General features: G+C 42.6%; 1 protein-coding gene across 1 annotated transcript in view; it reads right to left on the minus strand.

The window, feature by feature from the left end:
- SLC17A8 (solute carrier family 17 member 8) overlaps window positions 1-20,644 on the minus strand; it is a 67,832-nt gene that overhangs the window by 3,700 nt on the left and 43,488 nt on the right. The window contains 6 exon segments of the mRNA XM_021092718.1: window positions 851-978; window positions 7,325-7,435; window positions 14,877-15,009; window positions 15,992-16,141; window positions 16,274-16,413; window positions 17,334-17,420. Coding sequence (XP_020948377.1) covers window positions 851-978; window positions 7,325-7,435; window positions 14,877-15,009; window positions 15,992-16,141; window positions 16,274-16,413; window positions 17,334-17,420 — 749 coding nt within the window.

Consider the following 20,644-nt stretch of genomic DNA (forward strand, 5'->3'; position numbering starts at 1 on the left):
ACACGTACCACCCACTCTAGTTTAAATACGCATAGGTTCCCTAATGACCTAGTGCCACACCCTGTAGGTTCTCAGGAAGGGTCATTAATGTCTTATTTATTTTCTTCATAATAAGGAAGTATAACTGTTCAATATTTTCATGCTAGAACATGCTAAAAGATGGAAATAAGCTGTAATATTTAATTACTTAGAATTATAAAACGATCATGGGTAATTTATTTATCCTTCATTGATTACCTCCGTTTCTTCTTTGTGTCTCAAAATAGTCCTTGTGGAGTTCCCGTCGTGGCGCAGTGGTTAACAAATCTGACTAGGAACCATGAGGTTGCGGGTTCGGTCCCTGCCCTTGCTCAGTGGGTTAACGATCCGGCGTTGCCCTGAGCTGTGGTGTAGGTTGCAGACGCGGCTCGGATCCCGCGTTGCTGTGGCTCTGGCGTAGGCCGGTGGCTACAGCTCCGATTCGACCCCCTAGCCTGGGAACCTCCATATGCCGCGGGAGCGGCCCAAGAAATAGCAACAACAACAACAACAAAAAGACAAAAAGTCAAAATAGTCCTTGTGGTATTAGCACCTCCCCCCCAACACACACACACACACACACACACACACACACACACACACTATATTTCTCGGTTGAAGAAACAAAGAGTCAAACATCAATCAGCCCTGTTGCCATCAATAAACAATAATTTTTTTAAAGAAGAAGCAATAAAAGAAAAAAATAGAGGTTCAAGGGACTCAGCCAAGTCAAGGACACCTACACGTACGCAGGCTGGGGTAGAGCCTTGCGAGTTTGTGCAGTACGTCAGTCCTGTGTACCGCTGCCCACAGCCCCAAAGGAAACCATTACCTTGTGCTTGGTCATGGCGCCCACAATGAGGGGACAGACCATCCCAGAGAGCGTCCCCACTCCATTTGAGATTCCCATGAGAATGCTGGCGTAGCGGGGGGCAATGTCCAAGTGGTTGACATTAAAACCTGCAGTGAAGCCACATACCTGAAAATCAGACTCAAGAACAGGTTCCAAATACATACACTTACTGTTCCCCCACTCTCATCCATCTATTTTCTCTACATGTAACTAGTGGATACCTTTACCGAGAGGGCTGGGTTAAGGATTATCAGGTTGTGTTTGCACATAGCAGCGAAACATACTCTGATTGCTTAGCAATGGCTACTGTGGATTCTCCACGGGAAGAAATGTGGCACCTGTACCTTCTAGGTTTAGAACTCCAAAATAGTGGTGTTTGGGGCAATACTGAAAAGCCCAAAGTCTGGATCACATGGATTCAGAGAAAACAATCACACAATCGCATACAATGTGATTAAATGCAAGCCCTGCCTCATGATAGCCTCCCTCTTAACTCTCAACTCACTCACAAAAAGCCACTATAGGCAGGCCCGCCTTCGTGAACATATGGTATAATGGAAAGGGCTCTTTTTTGATCATAAAGGTTTACACAAGCATTGGCAGAATCTTCCGTGATTTACAAAATACTTTCGCATAACATACTTAATTTGAAGACTGGACAATGCACTCAAATCTTAATTCCCAACTTCTTTTTTTAAATTTTTAATAGATTATAGTTGATATACAATGTCGTTTCTTTCTTACTTATTTTTTAGTAAAGCACAATTTAAAGAGTTCCCTAGTGGTCTAGTGGTTAGGACTCTGCACTTTCACTGCTGCAGCTGGGATTCAATTCCTGGTCTGGGAACTGAGATCCCACATCAAGCCACTGTACACCACGCCCAAAAAAATTTTTTTTAATTAAAAAAAAAGTATAGTTGGAGCTCCTGTCGTGGCTCAGCAGAAATGAATCTGACTAGCATCCATGAGGACACAGGTTTGATCCCTGCCTGGCCTTGCTCAGTGGGTTAAGGATCCGGTGTTGCCATGAGCTGTGGTGTAGGTGTCTGGTGTTGCTGTGGCTGTGGTATAGGCCAGTGGCTATAGCTCCTATTTGGGCCCTAGCCTGGGAACTTCCATATGCTGCAGGTGTGGCCCTAAAAAGAAAAGAAAAAAAGGATAGTTGATTTATAATGTTGTGCCAGTTTCTGCTGTACAGCAAAGTGACTCAGTCATACACACACACACACACACACACACACACACACACACACACACACGTTCTTTTTTAATATTCTTTTCCAGAGTTCCCATTGTGGCTCAGTGATAACAATCTTGACTAGTATTCATTAGGATGCAGGTTCGATCCCTCGCCTTGCTCAGGGGGTTAAGGATACAGCATTGCTGTGAGCTGAAGTATAGGCTGCAGATGTGGCTCGGATCTGGCATTGCTGTGGCTGTGGTGTAGGCAAACAGCTGCAGCTCCAACTCAGCTGCAAGCCTGGGAAATTCCATATGCCTTGGGTGTCACCCTAAAAAAAGACAAAAAATATATATATTATTTTCCATCATGGTCTATCCCAGGAGATTGGATATAGTTCCCCATGCTGGACCTCATTGCTTATCCATTCTAAATGTAACAGTTTGCATTTATTAACCCCAATCTCCCAATCCATTCCACATCCTCTTATTCCCACTTCGTAAACAAGCCATTTTTAGGACTTTGATTCCTCATCTCCACTTTGAGGGGTGACATTACTACTTAACTCATAAAGATGCTGTGGGATGAGACTCAGGGGAAACGTGTGTGCTCTTGGCGAACAGCTAAGCTCTATCTATCACGACTGTTAACACCAGCACACTCTTACTGCTGCCACTGCTGCCAAGCATGCCCTCCTTTGAGGTCTTCAATCAACAGATGACGACATCGGGAGTCACAAAATAAGAAATCACCTACATCTCGCTATTAATCTGCTTATCAGGGTAAGGAATGAGCGGGATGAAGGAGGGGTGAAGGAAGGGGAAGGCAGGGCTATGACAGAGGAGGCATCAGGCACTGGGACCACCTCTACCGCTATTGCCCAGGGGTGCATTTCAGAGTCAGACATTGGCTCCGGCTTAACTGAGATGCAAACCTGGACGAATGATTTAAACTTTCTGAACCTCAGCTTCTTCATCTATAAACTGGAATAATCCTTCTTATAAAATTGTTGTCAGAATTAAGTCAAATAATATATGTTAATTACCTAGGTACACAGAGATGAAAACCAATATATAGGTTCTTTACGGTTGGTGATCCATCTGCCTTGTTTACCGCTATCCTCCCAGAGCTGGCAAAGTGTCTGGCACCTAGTGGGACTCAGTAAATAATTGTTTAATGAATTACCAATATGAGCTCTGAAATTACAGCAGTGGGTTTTAGATTTTGTTTATTCATATTTTTGTTTTCCTTTGTCTTGGTTTTTCAATTCTCTATTTTGTTTGTGCAAAGAATCTGAATATAGAATTTTTTTTAAAAATTTTTTCTAATCTGGCACATTTGCTGGTTGTTTTTTTCCTACCTCATTCAGAGAGAATTTTGAGAAAAACTTTCTGTCAGATTAAAGTGGCAGAAAATCAGAATATAAAAGGAGCTACAAGATTAATTAAACTTACTATTGATTTGAATGCGATAAACACCTTATTATAAAAGAACCCAGGGATAAGAAGCAATTAATATGATTGTCAAGTATTATATTCTGCTACAAAGCCTAGGCATCTACATTCAGCTAAAGATAATATGAGAAAAGCCCTTCAGGTTTCTAGCTGCACAATCCTAGTGTTCAGAGGGAAAATCATTGAGAAACTAAAATATTGATAGATTTCTTTGAAGCAGATACAAGTTGCACACAAATTAGGAGAGTCTATCTTCTCTACATAGGAGATTTTCTTTCTTTTTTTTTTTTTTTTTTTTTTTTTTTTCAGAGCTGTACCTACAGCATTTGAAAGTTCCCAGGCCAGAGATTGAATCTGAGCTGCAGCTGCAACCTGCACTGAATCCTGTAATCCAATGCGCAGGGCTGGAGATCAAAGCTGCACCTCATTAGTGACCTAAGCCAGTCAGTCTTAACCCACTGTGCCACAGCGGGAACTCCCATAGGACATTTACTAAAGCAAGCATCACCCATCCTTTGTATCTTTCTGATCTCATCTGTCTCAGCTCTCTTCTCCACAATTAGTTTTTAAGTTGAGCAAGTCTTCCCTGGTACACCTATTAACTCCTATAAAGGCGGCAGATAGCAGATCCCAAGGAATCAGCAGCCCCATGACATAATCTCTCCCATAGTCTCATTGGTGGGTCAGACAAAGCTTTGTTCAACCTCAGCCACTTCATTTACCTGGGTAAGTTAAGTCAATTTTCCAAGCCTCAGGGTTCTCACTGGTAAAATGAACATAGCAATACCCTTCTCATTGGGCTGCTACAGGGATTAAATGAAATCATGTCTTAAAAGTGGCTGGCGTGGAATAAGTGCTGCATAAAAAATGGCAGCTACTCTGATTTGGGCTATTGTGTTTCTCTCCTTCTGATCATGGCTTAATTGGCAATCCGGGGACAGTAAGAGCCCGGATATGTCAATATCTCTGGGGACCGGATATGAATCTCTTTTGCATCACAGGGCTATCAAAGGAAGGTATTCCTCAACATTCTACTGGAAAAAAGCCACCACTGCTCTATCCTGGCTACTTTAGGTGTGGACTATTGATCAGCAGCATCAATATCACCAGGGAGCTTGTTAGAAATGCAGGATTCTGGACCTGCTAACTCAGAATCTGCATTTTGCAGGGTCCTGAGGTGATTTGTATGCACATTAAATTTTGAGAATCACCGCACTAGAGCAAATAATAATTGAACAACATGTTGTTCCCATCATGCTCAGTAGAAATGAATCTGACTAGCATCCATGAGGATGCAGTTCGATCCCTGGCCGCGCTCAGTGAGTTAAGGATCCGAAGTTGCCATGAGCTGTGGTGTAGTTCGCAGACATGGTTCAGATCTGGCATTGCTGTGGCTGTGGTGGCTACAGTTTCAATTCGACCCCTGGCCTGGGAACCTCCATATGCCGCGGGTGCAGCCTTAAAAAGATTTAAAAAAAAAAATTTTTGAACAAGAGTGAGCATTTGTTAATTTTTTTTTAATGCATCTGGCACTGGGCTCAGGCCTTCAAATTCTTTATTTTCACTAGAATGTAAGCTTGATGAGGACAGAATCTTTTTTTTTTTAATTTCACTACAATATCCCCAGTACCGAGAACAGCATCTGACTCTTGAGAAGGCGGGTAGATGAATGAATTACCACAGTTCATTACAATCTCCCAACAACCCCAGGAAGTTGCTGTTACATCTCTCCAATCTCTAGACGAGGAAACTAGAAGTTTGAAGATTTAAATAATTTAGCAAATTTTTTCTTTTATAAATATTAAGTAGTAAAGAGGGGCCTCAAACCCAGGTCTGTGCATTCCCAAAGCGAAGTTGTTAGCAGCAAGCTACTTTTAATGTAGACTTTTTTTTTTTTTTACTAATTTAACAGTTTATCAGCCCTGTTTACAGTTAACCTTTGAACAAAGCAGATTTGAGCTGCACAGATCCACTTACAGGTGGATTTTTTTTTCAGTAGTAAATACTACAGTACTATAGGACTTGAGGTTGATTGAATCCTCCGATGCCAAATCTGAATCCTTAGATGTGAAATCGAGGCTACAGCCAAACCCAAGATGCAGAGGAACATCTTAGGTAGAAGGCTGAGTATAAGCTACAGGCAGATTTTGATTGTGTGGAGGGTCAACACCCCTAACCCCCATGTTGTTCAAGTGTCAGCTGCATTTTGATAAGATCAAGCCCCTGCTTTAGCATAGTTTAGACCAGAGGTTCCATGTTTTTCTGTTCTGGAAGGTTACCACCTATTTGATCTTTAAAACAGCTTGGAATCATGGAATGTGGAGTTGCCGCAGTGGAGCAGCAGGTTAAGGATCCTGCGTTGTCTCTGCCATGGGGCAGGGTCGATCCCTGGCTGGCACAATGGGTTAAGGATCCAGCGTTGCCACAGCTGTGGCATAGGTCACAGCTGATCCTTGAATTTGGTCCCTGGCCTTGAACTTCCATTCGCTGTGAGTGTGGCCACAAAAAAAAAAAGAAAATAAGAAAATAAAAAGAAAAAGAAAAGAAAGAAAAAAAGAGCACAAGTGTGGAGCTGGGTAGTGCGCACTTGAGTTCTTCCTTTGCTACCAACTGTGTGACAACAGAAAAGTACCCAATTTTTCTGAGTTTTAAGTTCTCCTCAGTAAAACAATACCATCATTTGCTTCACAGTGTTTTCAGATAGATGCAATGTATGTGCAGTATTTTGTAAGTGATACTTTCTAGTATTATAATATATTTTAAAGTTAGGAAGAAACCTAAATTTTCCTTTTTTCAACCAGTTTTGCATAGGGAGTTTCTGAAGTCTACAAAACATGATAGGATAGCACTGTGACCTCTCACACGGTAGCCTGGTTTCTGCTCCTATAAGATGGGGAGACTGAGAGCCCTAGGGTAGCTGTGAGAATTACAGGGCTTACTACACGGAGAGGGCTTTGAAAGTCCCCAGCACAGCGCTTGCGCGTGATCAACGTCAGCTCTCCTCATCACCACTCTTCTACCTCCTGCTCCAGCCTGTTTGGAAAATCACTTGGCCTCTCTGGACCTGCATTTCCTTGTTTGGAAAATGAAAGCTACAGAGTGGACACAAATCCAAAGAAGATTTCCACCCTTAAAAACTTCTGATTCTAACAGATTGGGTGCTGGGGGGAGTGGGGGTTTAGAATTGGCATATGCACCTGAGGTATATAGAAAGACTGGCCAATGGGGACCTGCTGTATAGCACAGGAAACTTTACCCAAAATTCTGTGATAATCTACATGGGAAAGGAATCTGAAAAATACAGATAAATAAATTAAAACATTTCCCTCAGACTATTTAAACAAACAAAGCAGTCAGGAAAAACCTGAAAAAGAAAAACAAAGCCTTCCGATTCTATGCCTATATGTCAAATGACTACATCCTTCACTTTCTGAGCTAATATTAGCAGTTCTCCAGCAGGAGATGAGGCTCATAAAGACCACAAGATCTGTCAGGCAGGGCGACCTGCTGCTAAAATATGAAGGTACCACTTCACCCAGAGATACACACTCTGCTCAGGGGGTGCAGAGGGGGTGCCTGCACTTGTGTCTCTTTCCAAGATGGAGAAAGCAGTGACAGTTCCAGCTTGACTGGGCTCCGAAGCTCAGTCCTCAGTGATTTTATAAAGTCATCCCCACGAGATGCAAGTCTCTAGCCAGTGGCCCTGATTCTTGGAAATGACCTGGCTACCAAAGGAAGATGGTACATATCCTTTCCTTCCATTCTTCCAAGCCTTGCTCTATCTACAGAAAAGATTTGGAAACCCAAAGGACACTTTACCTGAAATGGCAAAACCACTAAATCCCACAGCAAGCACCAGAAAGGAGATAGCCACCCCTTTGGTGTGAGAAAAGCCAACCACCAGGAGTAAGGTTGCCTCCATGCCAAAACCTGCAGATGAAAACAGTGGGGGGTGGGGAGGGAGAGAAATGTCATTTTCATGTCAGTCAGCCCAAGTTCTTAAATTTATCAACTAAGAATTTATTTCTATTTCCGTGCACCCAAGGTTTCAGCATATACATTCTGGCATAATGTTTACAATGTTTGTCAGGCTGTTTCTTGACTATAGGATGATGCTAATATCACCCAGGAGTTCTGTGAGCCTTCCAACATTTTCCTACTGCAACTTGAACACCAGGTGAATGGTCCCAGGAGGGACAATAATGCTGTGGGATGCAGGATGTTGATTATCAGTTGTTTATGAGTCGGTCCTCCTGCCATTTCTAAATATGAAAACCATCAATGATTCTCCTTTGACATAAGTTATAGGCTCTCACGGAAAATTAGAAAAAAAGAAAAAGAAAATGACTCTCTAAGAGTTATTGCTAAAAGGACCAGAAAGCCATAGTGAATATCTGAAACCAAAAGCTGAGCCTCACCACTTGTAAAGCGTAAGGGAAAATTCTTCCCTTTCAGAAGTTTGCAAAGCTCTCAGGCCTCTTCATAAAGCCGTGAGATATTTGCATAGAAAATACAGCAGGACGAAAGTACTTTCTGTTCCTTTCCTTCAGAATAAGTGAATCCAGCACAATTAAAAAAAAAAAAAGATGAGGAAATTGTGAAGATGTTTCTTCTCATCAACACATACACAAGTGCAGCTGATAGCAGACAGAAAGGTGGAGCACGAAGTACACTGGGAGGCGGAAGACAATGCACCGATGCTTCACCCTGGAGACCGTCCGCTGGTGATTCCAGACATGGCCCCACAGTTGTCCTTTGAGTTGCAGGCCCAAATCAACTCTCTCTTCCCCTTGTTTTCACTCCTCAACAAACAATGCGAACTACCGCCACATTCTGTCCTTCTCCAAATTAATCTTCTATCCACCTGTATTTAGAACCCAGACTTTGTCAGACAGGTCTGAGTTTAGTGTTCACCTCAAAATCACTAATGATGTGATCATGGACAGGTCACTCCACCATTAAGGTCCTTCATCTCCCCCCCACCCCATCCCCGCCACCATCCAATGAAGCTAATAATACAACCTGGGAGCATTGGAAGGTGAAATGAAATTGGGGAGGTAAGGTATTGAGCATCGTCACCAGCCCACGGGCAAAGCTCAACAAGTGGTAGCTCAAAGTCCAATGCAGAAATCTCAGAATCACCTTGGACTTCTCTCTCTTCCTCAGCTTCCACATAAGAATCTGTGGGTTCGGCCTCAGAAATATCTGTCAGATCCGAACTCTGCTTTCCCCTCCTTTACCGCTGTTTTCCTTCTGGGCCTCATTACCTCCCACCTGGACAACTTCAACAGACTTTTTCTTGGTCTTCCCATCTCTTCTTCCTATGACCCACCCTCTAGATTATTATCTTTCTAAACCACAAATCTGATCAGCTGCCCCTTTACTTAAGTCTTTGTCAATGATTCCACTATAAGGACAGTGCTGGAGAACAAATCCTCCTGCTGTTCCAGTTTTTTTTTTTTTTTTTTGTCTTTTTGTCTTTTGTCTTTTTGTTGTTGTTGTTGTTGCTATTTCTTGGGCCGCTCCTGTGGCATATGGAGGTTCCAGGCTAGGGGTTGAATCGGAGCTGTAGCCACCAGCCTACGCCAGAGCCACAGCAACGCGGGATCCGAGCCGAGTCTGCAACCTACACCACAGCTCACGGCAACGCCGGATCGTTAACCCACTGAGCAAGGGCAGGGACCGAACCTGCAACCTCATGGTTCCTAGTCGGATTCGTTAACCACTGCGCCACGACGGGAACTCCTGCTGTTCCAGTTTTATCCTCTGCCACTCTCACCTCCTTGCCCACCACCCATAGTCCATGGAAAGCCTTCTGCTGTCACACATACCTATCAGCTGTTTCCTGGTCACAGTACTGTTTTGTGCTCATCATGCATTTCCATGGACTGTTCCCTCAGCTGCCATATGCTCCTCCCACCACTTACGTCTCTTTTCTGGAGAAATCTTACCATCTGGGAAAGTCTAGCTTAAATATTACTTCCTCTAGCAAGTTTTCCTGACAACCCTGACCCTCACCCACCGCTGAAGCTGACACCTCCTTCTTACTCATTTCATAGAAATTTTCAACTTGCTTATAGTTTTCCATGTGTGTTTCTGCCTCCCCACAAAACTGTGATTTGATCCAGGAGGGACAGCATGTCTATAGCACAGAGCCTGGCTAGCATGCAGTGGGAACTCGATAAATAATGCTTGATGAACAAATTCGAAGGAAAGAAAGGAAACCCAAGACAAATAAATTGAAATACAAGCTAAAGCACTCTTTATAAACCTCGATAAGTTGCTTACCTTTCTGAGACCATCTTTTCAAAACTCTCATAGAAATAGGGCAAGCATCAATAATTGTTTTAAATGGTCACCTAAGAGGATCAATGAAATTATGGATGCAGAAGGGCTTTTTAAACTGTGGGCTTCATAGACTCATTGATATAGAGAATAAACTACTTGTTACCAGTGGGGAGTAGGGGGCAACACAGGGGTGGAAGAGGGAAAGGTACAAACCAATGGGTGTAAGATAGGCTCAGGGATATATTGTAGACCATGGGGATATAGCTAATATTTTGTAACAACTATAAATGGAAAGTTGTTTAAAATTGAATATTTTTCTAAATTTAAAATACATACATATGTAAAAATAAAAAATAAACTCTGGGTTTTATACCATTTCTACTCATTATGAATTTTGTTTCAACAATTTAAATTATATGTAGGGAAAATTACTAGTGTTTTGCATACCATTTATATTTTAGAAGTGGCCTGTCTTAAGCAACAAGGCACAGGGCTGAAACTTCCTTTATTTTAACACTCTCAACAAAGTGATACCAGAAAGTTAATTCTACCTCAAGAATTAGAATAAATACATCATGGGTTTAAAAAAAAAAAACTTACATATGCTACACTGGTTCATCTATTGGTGGGGAGCAGGGAAAGCTCTTTAGCAAATAAATTCTCGAAGAAAGAAAAACCACTTAAGAACCTAAGTGGTTCCTATCTACAGCAAAAATGCTAGAGATAGGTCTGTGTGTCTCAGGAGTTGAAGGATAAATTTTGAACTTCAGGGGTAATAGATCACTGGAAAGTAAATTTATTCAGAGAAGATGAGAGAAAGAGAACTAGGATTGAAAGGCCTGAGAAAACTTTTCATTTCCTAGTAAAACAATCTGAATTTTACATAGGCAACCAATTCAGCAGACTGAATTTGTGATCTTAATCACACTTTCCAAGTACTACAGAGAGAGGTATAATGATTGACATCTGTCTTTGAGGATCTTAGAAATATACCCTGAACTAGAATGGAACATCATGTCTCAAGGTGATCTGTTCACTTTGAATGATGCTAGCAGCAAACATCTCTGGGCTGTAGAAAGAAAAGAAGGAGGTGACAGACCCCAAGAAATGTGTGATCTTTCTCAGATGAGAAATGCCCTCTGTATTTCAACTTAGAAAATATGAAACCAACTAAAGGTCTCTGGAAGATCATGCCAGTGCTTCATTGTACCTACATCAATCTGGCTTATTCAGCAATGGCACAAAACTCTGTCTTTATCTCTAGTCCAGCATCTCTGTATTTGGATATTTGTATTTGTATTTAAACAAAGTGGGGCAAGCATGATCTTTTTTTTTTTCTTTTTAATTTTCTGTGTAGAATTCACAGGTCCTGCTATTTCAAAGTATAAAATGACAGGAACAGATATGTGAAGAGGGTTTTTTGTTTTTTGTTGTTTTTTTCCTTTTGAGATGGGATGGAGGCTGGGAAAACTCTACATAGGCATTCTGGTTTCTGCAAAATAGGATTTGTTCTCAGTGAGCAGTTTGTAGCATTTTAAAATCCTTGAGAGTTATCACCACCCCCATCATCCAAACTACCAACTATGGAAAAGCAAAGGTGATGGGGCAAAATTGCATATGACCAAAACATTCCTATAAAAATGTCCTTAGAGTCTTCAAGGCACTGTTTTTAGAAAAGGCTGTACAAGTAGAATTTAAACCCAGAATTGGAGTTCCCATTGTGGCACAGCGGAAATGAATCCGACTAGTAACCATGAGGTTGCGGGTTCGATCCCTGGCCTCGCTCAGTGGGCTAAGGATCCAGCATTGCCATGAGCTGTGGTACTGGTTGCACACACGGCTCGGATCTGGCGTTGCTGTGGCTCTGCCATAGGCTGGCAGCAACAGCTGCGATTAGACCCCTAGCCTGGGAACCTCTATATGCCGCGGGTGTGGCCCTAAAAAGGACAAAAGACAAAAATAATAATAATAATAATAAAGCGAGTAAAGAGTCATTTTAAATAAATAAACAAATAAACCCAGAATTGTCTTTCAAATTCCAGGCTTAGAAGCTGCATATTTTTGGCCATGGGAACTATGATCAAATAGCAGACATTTATTGAATGCCTCCTTTGGAAAACTGGGTTATAAATGACCTGAACACAGAAGAAAAAAAAAGCATATGTCAAGAAACTTCTGTATGTTGAACCCATGTTAGGTGCATTTACACATTAACCTTTATAACAATCACCTGAGATAAACATTATTATTCAGATTTTACAGAAGAAAATAAGGCTCACAGAACTTAGAAATCCATCCTCCTCAGTCCCCACCTCCACTGATGCTATTTTAGTTCAAGACAGCATCTTGTCTTGACAGAATGACTGAAATATAGCCCCTTGAGAGGTATGACTGAGTCGCTTTTCTGTACAGCAGGAATTGACAGAACAACATCAACTATAATAAAAAAAAAAATTTAATAAGAAATAGCCCCTTGGCCAGTCTCCTGTCTTTTGCTCTATGTTATATTATTTAGATTTGAAAACATAAATCAGAGTGAGTCCCTTTTGCTCCTTTAAACACTCAATTTGCTTCCCAATGCACTTCAAAGAAAACCCAAGCTCTGCATAGGTCTGTCTACATGGTATCCCACAACCTGGCCCCAGCTGCGCCTTCTTTTCTTTTTTTGGCCTTTTTTTTAATGCCTTATCTGTGGCATATGGAAATTCCCAGGCTAGGGGTTGAATCAAAGCTACAGCTGCTGGCCTATGCCACAGCCACAGCAACGTGGGATCCAAGCCAAGTCTATAAGCCACACCACAGCTCATAGCAATGCCGGATCCTTAACTCACTGAGCGAGGCCAGGGATCGAACCCATATCCTCATGGATCCTAGGTTCATTAACCGCTGAACCTCAAAGGGAAATTCCCCCAGCTGTTTATTCTGATCTCATCTCTGTCACTCTCCACCTCACTCACTAAGCCCCAGCCATTCCGACTTCCCTTCCTTTTGTTCTCTAACATGCCACGTTCATGCTTGCTCAGGGCCACTGCAATGCTATTCCCTCTGCTTAAAACACCTTCCTATAATATCTGCAATAAGCAAGTACAGGATAAGTTGCCGGCCAAGTGCATAGATGGGAAGGAGCAATCACTGGAGAGGGGCATTGCCTTAAAACACAAGAAAAAGGCTTGAGCTGCTGTAGGAGGATGTATAGAGATTGGTGAGGGTGATCAGAACTCAGAGTAAAGGGAAGGGGAATGAGCCAAGTCAGAGAGAAAGATATATTCAGGGCCTGGTATGGAGGGCTCGTTAGCTGGAACACAATCTGATCATTAGCCGGTATTTTGACTACTATAGAAGATTCCAATTGCAACTATAACAAAATACTGCAACTTTAGTGACTCAAAACGACACAAAGTTATGGTACAGTGCTAGGGGTCAGAAGTCTGAAATGGATCCTACAGAGCTAAACTCAGGGTGTCAGCAGAGCTTCATTTTTTGGAAGCTCTGGAGAAACTCTGTTCTTGCTGTTTGAGCTTCTAGAGTCAGCTTGCGTGCCTTGGCTTGTGGCTGCATCACTCTGACCCTTGCTCCCCTGTGACATCTCTATCTCTTGACTCTGACCACCCTTCTGCCTCCTCTTATAAAGACCTTAGTAAGTATATTGGGCACATACAGATAACCTCTCCCTCTCAAGATCTTTAATTTAATCACATCTGCTAAGTTCCTTTTGCAGTGTAGGGAAACACAGTCACGAGTTCTGGGAATTAGGACACAGACATGTTCTAAGGCCATTATTCTGCCTACCTCAGCTCCCTTGGGGAGGATCCTGCATGCAGTTCCCCAGAGCTTCCTGTCCTGCCTGCTAGGGAGCAAGCCCACACCTGCCAACCCTTGATCTCCTGCAGAAGTTTCATGCCAAGGGCAGGCTCCCAATTCCCTGCCTGGGACCAGCAGTCAAACTGGTGAGAGACCAGATGCTGACAGATTATTCCCAATCTCCCTGCTCAGACTTCCTTCCGGAGATGCTATGGGATCAGAGCATCCCTCCTTACGATCTTCACTTCTAAAAGGCCCTGACGCATCTATCTGGTCTCAGTGCCCCCATTCCCTCCTTTTCAACGTAGCCCAGTTACCACATTCCGCCCATAGATGGCACTGTCCTCTACCTCCCACCTGCCAATCACAATCCCCTGGAGAGCTAGGGGTCGTGACTGTAAGCATTGGCACTGAGTTCCTGCAGACCTGGGATCTTGCATAGGATTAGCCGCTTGAGCAAGTCACTTTATCATACCCCAGTGTCTTCCAAGTAAATCGGGTTTGATAATAGCACTTGCTTCACAGGGTGGTTATCAGGATTAAATAAAGAAATACCTGTCAAGAACTTAGTGTCTGGCACAGAAAGGGTTGAATAAATGCTAATTTTAAAATCAAAATTAAAAAAAAAAAATAAGGAGAAAGCAGAAGGTTTTAGAAAGGTGAGCCATCATAAGCATTGGAGGGGTTCATAATTACTTTTCGCTACCTCTTTTGGAAAATCGCCCAACGTCCACTTTATCTTTGCAAACTCAAAAACGCAAAACAGGAACTAAATAAATAAAACAAGAAAGAGGATGATGATGTGTGTGTAACCCCGTGCATAAGCATATGCTGAGAGGAAAGAAGACTATTCAGAGAAAATACTTATGTTTCTTAACCAAAACATGAATATATGTAGTAAAGGAAGAGGGAGATAAGGGAATAAACTACAAAAGCGAAAGATTCTGCATGTGGAAGGATGTATGGGAAAGATAGACAATAAACAGATATGTAACAGTAAATCATGTTGCTTTGGTTTAAGAGTAGATGAAAGAAGCATGTTTGCAGTTGCCAGTGTGTCCGTTGATGTGTCATCTAGGTTGTCCCATCTCTGGTTGCCCAAGTACAGGCTGAACGACCACTCCGCAGGGGTGTGATGGACACTCAAGTATCTGCTGGGGGTTGGACTTAAGGGCCTTTAAGATCCTTCCCAGTGATTGGCTATAACCTCCAAAATAATGCTGCAATTCAGTTTCATCTCATTCTATAAAAGCTGCTTAAGCACCTATGAAATCCACAGTACCTCCACAGTTCATGATTTTTCGGACAGCGGTTGTGGTCAAAATTTTTCTGCTTCTTAAATAATCAGCCAATTGTCCTCCAATAGGCACAACGATAGTCATAACCATGTGTGGGACTGCTGACAAGAGACCCACCTGGAATGAAAAGAAACCACGTGCTATGTCGAGCTCCTTCCCAGAGAGAGACTTCCCTAACACCCTGCCCTGCCCCACCATCTCCACTGCACCCCCTCCCACCAACTTTAATCCTCTAATTCCATAGGACTGTGGTAGGCCTGAATTTATATAAACAAAGAACGAACAAATGGTTTTAAGGATAGGCCTAACTGACCTATCCAGGAGATCGAATCTACCAGATCAGAAGCTCCTTGAGGGAAGAGATGACTTTTATTCATCCAAGAGGCCCCAGCACCCAGCATAATGCTTGGCATGTGGCAGTTAAACACTTGGCACAGAGTGAGTTCGCGGATGGCAGCCACCATTACTCGGCTAAGCTAGCCCTTTCTGACAGTATCTGTAGCTATGCTGACATCCACCTCTATGAGGCTGCTCTTCTTCCCCTCGTGGGAAAAAGGCTTAATTCTCTTAGGCTGACAGTTTATGTTTTACCTCCACATACTTCCTCCCTGAAACACAGCAACCTAATGGCCATGGCTGGGGACAATGAAAAGGTTCTAAATGGTACAGAGCACTGTGCACTATTGCTACAACAATCATTACGGAGAGAGGGGTAATCTGCACAGTGAGCTTTAACGTTATTACTGTTGCTCACTGAATAATTTATAGGGGGAAGAAAAAAACCCTCTCACCCTTAAATCTCTTGATCCTTGCCTAATATGCAGTCCCTGAGTCAGCTTCATAAACACTTTGAGATCGGGCAGAACAGAAACCTCTAAAAGCAGCTTAGTACAGCCCTGATCCTCACTAAGAAGAAATTAAATAGCTACGTATACTGTGCATAGAATGTGTAACTTATCTGACCTCCAAGGCATTAGGTGTCACAGCACTGTTAGGAATTATGATCAGCAATTTAATTACTTTATCATGCAAAGATTTTTTTCAGGAGAAGCAAGAGATTTAAAAGTTCAAGAACACTTGGAAGCATCTATGTGTTTACCTTACTTATTGCAAATCCAAAGACCTCTTCAAAATAAGCAGGCTGACTTATCAACAGCAAATAAAAGGTCCAGCTTCTGCAAAAATTTGCCACAATGATTGCATAAACCGGTAACGATGTGAAAAACCTTTTCCATGGTGTATTAAATTTCTAGAGAGTAAAAATACCATGAGATCTTTAGTGAATAGCCTGACAGATTATTTTTCTTAAGAAGATAACACAATCACTGAGAGAAATACTCATAGCAAAGAGGCAGGTTTTCATCTGTCTGTCTCTACTTACACTGAGACTAACCAAGTTGGCTCCTTCTCCTATACTTGTCTCTATATAGGTCTTCTCCTCATGGGATATTGTTGGGTGAGCTGATGGGCACTCATAGGCTTGCAACAGCCAAAACATGTACCAAAGCATCCCAAGCATACCTGCAGTTGAAAAACAAAAGGCTTAATGAGATGGTCTCATTTTCCTCCATCTCTAAATTTTTCAAATTTCAATATATTGTCAAATGGCACAATGTTCATCAGGGAGAAAGTGCCTGGTTTATTTTCCTACTGTTGTGGTTATTAACTGGTATTTAAAGAAAGATGATGTTCTGCTCATTAAGAAATTCAAGTTGGAGTTCCCGTCGTGGTGCAGTGGTGAACGAATCCGACTAGGAACCATGAGGTTGCGGGTTCGGTCCCTGCCCTTGCTCAGTGGGTTAAGGATCTGGCATTGCCGTGAGCTGTGGTGTAGGTTGCAGATGCAGTTCGGATCCCTCATTGCTGTGGCTGTGGGGTAGGCCGGTGGCTACAGCTCCAATTCGACCCCTAGCCTGGGAACCTCCATATGCCGAGGGAGAGGCCCTAGAAAAGGCAAAAAAAAAAAAAAAAAAAAAAAAAAAAAAGAAAAGAAAAGAAATTTAACTTTAGGAGTTCCTATTGTGGCTCAGCAGTAACGAACTCAACTAGTATCCATGAGGACAGGGGTTCGATCCCTGGCCCCACTCAGTGGGTTAAGGATCCAGCATTGCCATGAGCTGTGGTGTAGACTGCAGATGTGGCGCGGATCCCACGTTGCTGTGACTGTGGTATAGGCTGGCAACTATAGTTCTGATTTGACCCCTAGCCTGGGAATGTCCATATGCCATGGGTGCAACCCTAAAAAGACAAAAAAAAAAGGAAGAGAAAAAAGAAATTCTACTTCAATATCAACTTTAAATGAATCATGTTAGATCAGTATTCCATATATGATAAACTTTGTCGTAGTGATCTCTATTTTCATACCATCATTTCTCAGCCAATCCCGTCAAATACCAGCTCTAAGAGCCACTCACAGGAATTCATGACATCAAATCACTCACCGTAAATGTAAAAGACAGAGGCCCATCCGATGTACTGTACCAACACCCCAGCCAGCGGCATGGCAATCACAGCTCCCGCATAGGAACCTAGAACAAGAGAAGGTTAAGGGAAACAGCCATCATGTAAGCTCTTTCAACCCATTTAGAGTTGATGAGATTTGAGGACGAGACAAACCGAGCAGGAGTTAAGAGTGCCTCTGTGCAGAGGGGCAGCCATACTCCCACGGGGCCTTAAAACAGGGATTCCAGGAGAGAAAAGGCCAGCAGGTCGCCCTTTAACTTCATCTAGATGCCGTGGAGGGATTAGACCAAGATGGCTCAGGTGCTGTGATTTGGAAGAACACAAGAGAAAGAATGAAAGAGGAGAAAAACCTAAGAGGAATTTGAAAGATTCAAGCAGGCACAATCCTGGCTGCTGATGACAGAAGGTAAAGGAACAGGTGGATCTGCCTCTGAAAGCTCACAGTTCAGGAGGAGTATCACCTAGGTCTTTATTTTTTTTTTTAATGTGGTTGTTGTTTTGGTGTTTTTTGGGGGGTGCGGAGGTGGCTACACCTGCAGCATATGGAAGTTCCAGACCAGGGATCCCACCTGCACCACAGCAGTAACCAGAGAAATAAAAATGCCAGATCCTTAATCCACTGAACCACCGGGAATGCCTTTAAAAAGTTTTCTTACAGTGTTATTGAGATAGAATTTCCTAGGTCTTTAAATGAGGAGCTTCAAACTATGAAAAGATCATACCTTCTGGAGTCTCAATTTTTTTAATATCAGGAAATAGCTCAATTTCAGGGTGGCAGGAAGGCCAGGATGGCTGTTGTCTCCACCCACCTCCTAAATGGGTTCATTTTTTCATTTCTTTCTCACTTTGTAAATACCTAGCCTTGTAAATACTTAGCTCTGTGTGCATGTTTATCTTGTCTAGATAAGCTAATGAGGGCTGGAGGCAGTGACCTTGCCTCCACTATCTTGGGCAGCTGAATGATATCTGCTGGAGAAAACACGAGCCCTGCGAACTCCCAATAAATATTAGGAGAACCCAAAAAAAATTACCATCTGAAATTCCCTCTGGGTATAAATGAAAAAATTATTTTTTTGCTTTTTAGGGCTGCACCTGTGCCATATGGGTCCCAGGCTAGGGGTCGAGTCAGAGCTACAGCTGCTGGCCTACACCACAGTCACAGCAACTCAGGATCCGAGCGGCATCTGGGACCTACACCACAGCTCACAGCAACGCCAAATCCTGAACTCACTGAACAAGGCCAGGGATCGAACCCACAACCACATGGTTCCTAGTCGGATTTGTTTCCTCTGCGCCACGACAGGAACTCCATGAATGAAAAAATTCTTGCTTTGGAAAAAGTGAGCAGAAAAAAGAAATCCTGGATCCCAATGTTGAGGAAAACCTTCAGGAAATAGGAGCTTGGGGAATCTTCCAGAGAAAGCGATTAAAGCCCATCTTTCCAAGCTGAGCCTGATTAGCTAGGAAAGGCCCAACCCGGAATCCAAAATCTGAACATCATAACACCCAAGGAAGGCTCTCAATTTTTCCAAATAATTTTCCTCCGACAGAAGATGGGCATGAGATCTCTATCTCACAGGGTTGTTTTGACGAGTAGTACATGAAGATGTTCTAGTTAGTGCTTCATGAACCCGACTATTGCTGCTACTGTCACGTACAGGATGACAGAGCATTTTTTTTAAACCTCAGACTTCCTCAAACCAATAAAGCGAGCCTTCCAGGGCATATGGCTTAGAAAGAAGAGCTGCAGGTCTGATTCCTCTGTGGGTGTGGAAAAGGTGGTCTTCCTTCTTGGACCAAATGCCCTGGCAGTAGGGGGTCTGGGGGCTCTAGTTTAGATGATGCAAAGAGGGAGGGTCAGGGGATAACCACCAACTAAGATGCACTGAGTGCTTTCTGTGTACCTAGTATCATACTGAGTCTTCTGGACCCCTGACTTTTAGTCAACCCTGTTTTCAACCTGATTAAATTGGTCATCCCTATTTTACAAGAAAGCTGAAGGAAGGGAGATAAATTTCCTGAAGCCATGTGGGTGGAAATGACAGGAAGCCAGGTCTGCTGGAATCCAAAGCCTTTAACCTTAACTATTTAATAATTCAGTCCTGCTTCGTTCACTCATCAACAAAGAGACGCATTCTTTCATTGAGGCAATTTTACAAGTTGAAATTGCCCTTCCCTGTCTTTTAGGCAAACTCCTCCTCATCCTTCCAGACATGGTGAATGTAACCTCCTACCACACCCATAGCCCCTGAGCCTATCCCAACAGGCTCTCACCCACCTTGCCCCAGCTGCACCCTGATCCCTCTGCATGTTCACCCAGAGGAAGAAGGAGGCCCTCCAATGCTTGTTGAATGGTGTGAAGAGATGTGACCAGCTGAACTGGAGGTGGGGGGCGGGTGAGAGTCCCCACTTCTGTCCCCACTCTCTCTCTTTTTCCCCTCCCTGAGCCTCAGCATCCTGCACTATAAAGCAGTGGAAGTAGAAAGAGAAGTCAGATGTGTGGCTATCTGTGGCAGGGGTAGAGAGAGGGGAAATGAGATGAAGGCAGTCAAAAAGTACAAATCTCTGGTTTAAAGATAAATAAGTACTAGAGATGTAACATGAAATCCTGCTGTATGGTATAAATGAAAGTTGTTGAGAATAAATTCTAAGAGTTCTCATCTCAAGGAAAAAAGATTTTTTCCTGTGTTTTTAATGTCATATTTATATGAGAGGATGGATGTTCACTAAACCTACTGTGGGAACCATTTCATGATGTATGTAAGTCGAACCATGTTGTACACCTTAAACTTACACAGCGCTGTATGTCGATTATATCTCAATAAAACTGGGGGAGAAAAACAAAAACAAAACAAAACTATGTCTCTGAATAAAATGAGTTTTAAGTATAAAAAATTAAAATTAATTTAAAAATAAAACAATGGATATGACGATGTTTTCTAAAGCCCCTTCCAACTCCAATATTTTTTAAGTCGTAAAGACAAATCATCCCCAAGCCTGGGTTTACGTCTAATGACATTTCCTTTGGCTGTTCTTTGAAACCAAGGCCACACCTTAGCTGGGAAATGTAATAAACCTGTTACCTTGATCAGGTAACATTCCTTAAGAGTCAAACCATTTCTTAAATCAGCCCTTTTAGGGCTATAAAGACACTAAGAATGGGGAGCGGCTGCTTGTTGTTCTTCTTTTGCTGGCAAATCAAAATGGAAGGCCTTATAAATAAATCATCCAGAAAATAGGTCAAGGTCAGTTGGGGTTGAATCTTAGATTCTTCTAGAGTTGGTATGAG

The sequence above is a fragment of the Sus scrofa genome, chromosome 5, assembly GCF_000003025.6.
Source record: "Sus scrofa isolate TJ Tabasco breed Duroc chromosome 5, Sscrofa11.1, whole genome shotgun sequence".
NCBI classification, from domain to species: Eukaryota; Metazoa; Chordata; class Mammalia; order Artiodactyla; family Suidae; genus Sus; species Sus scrofa.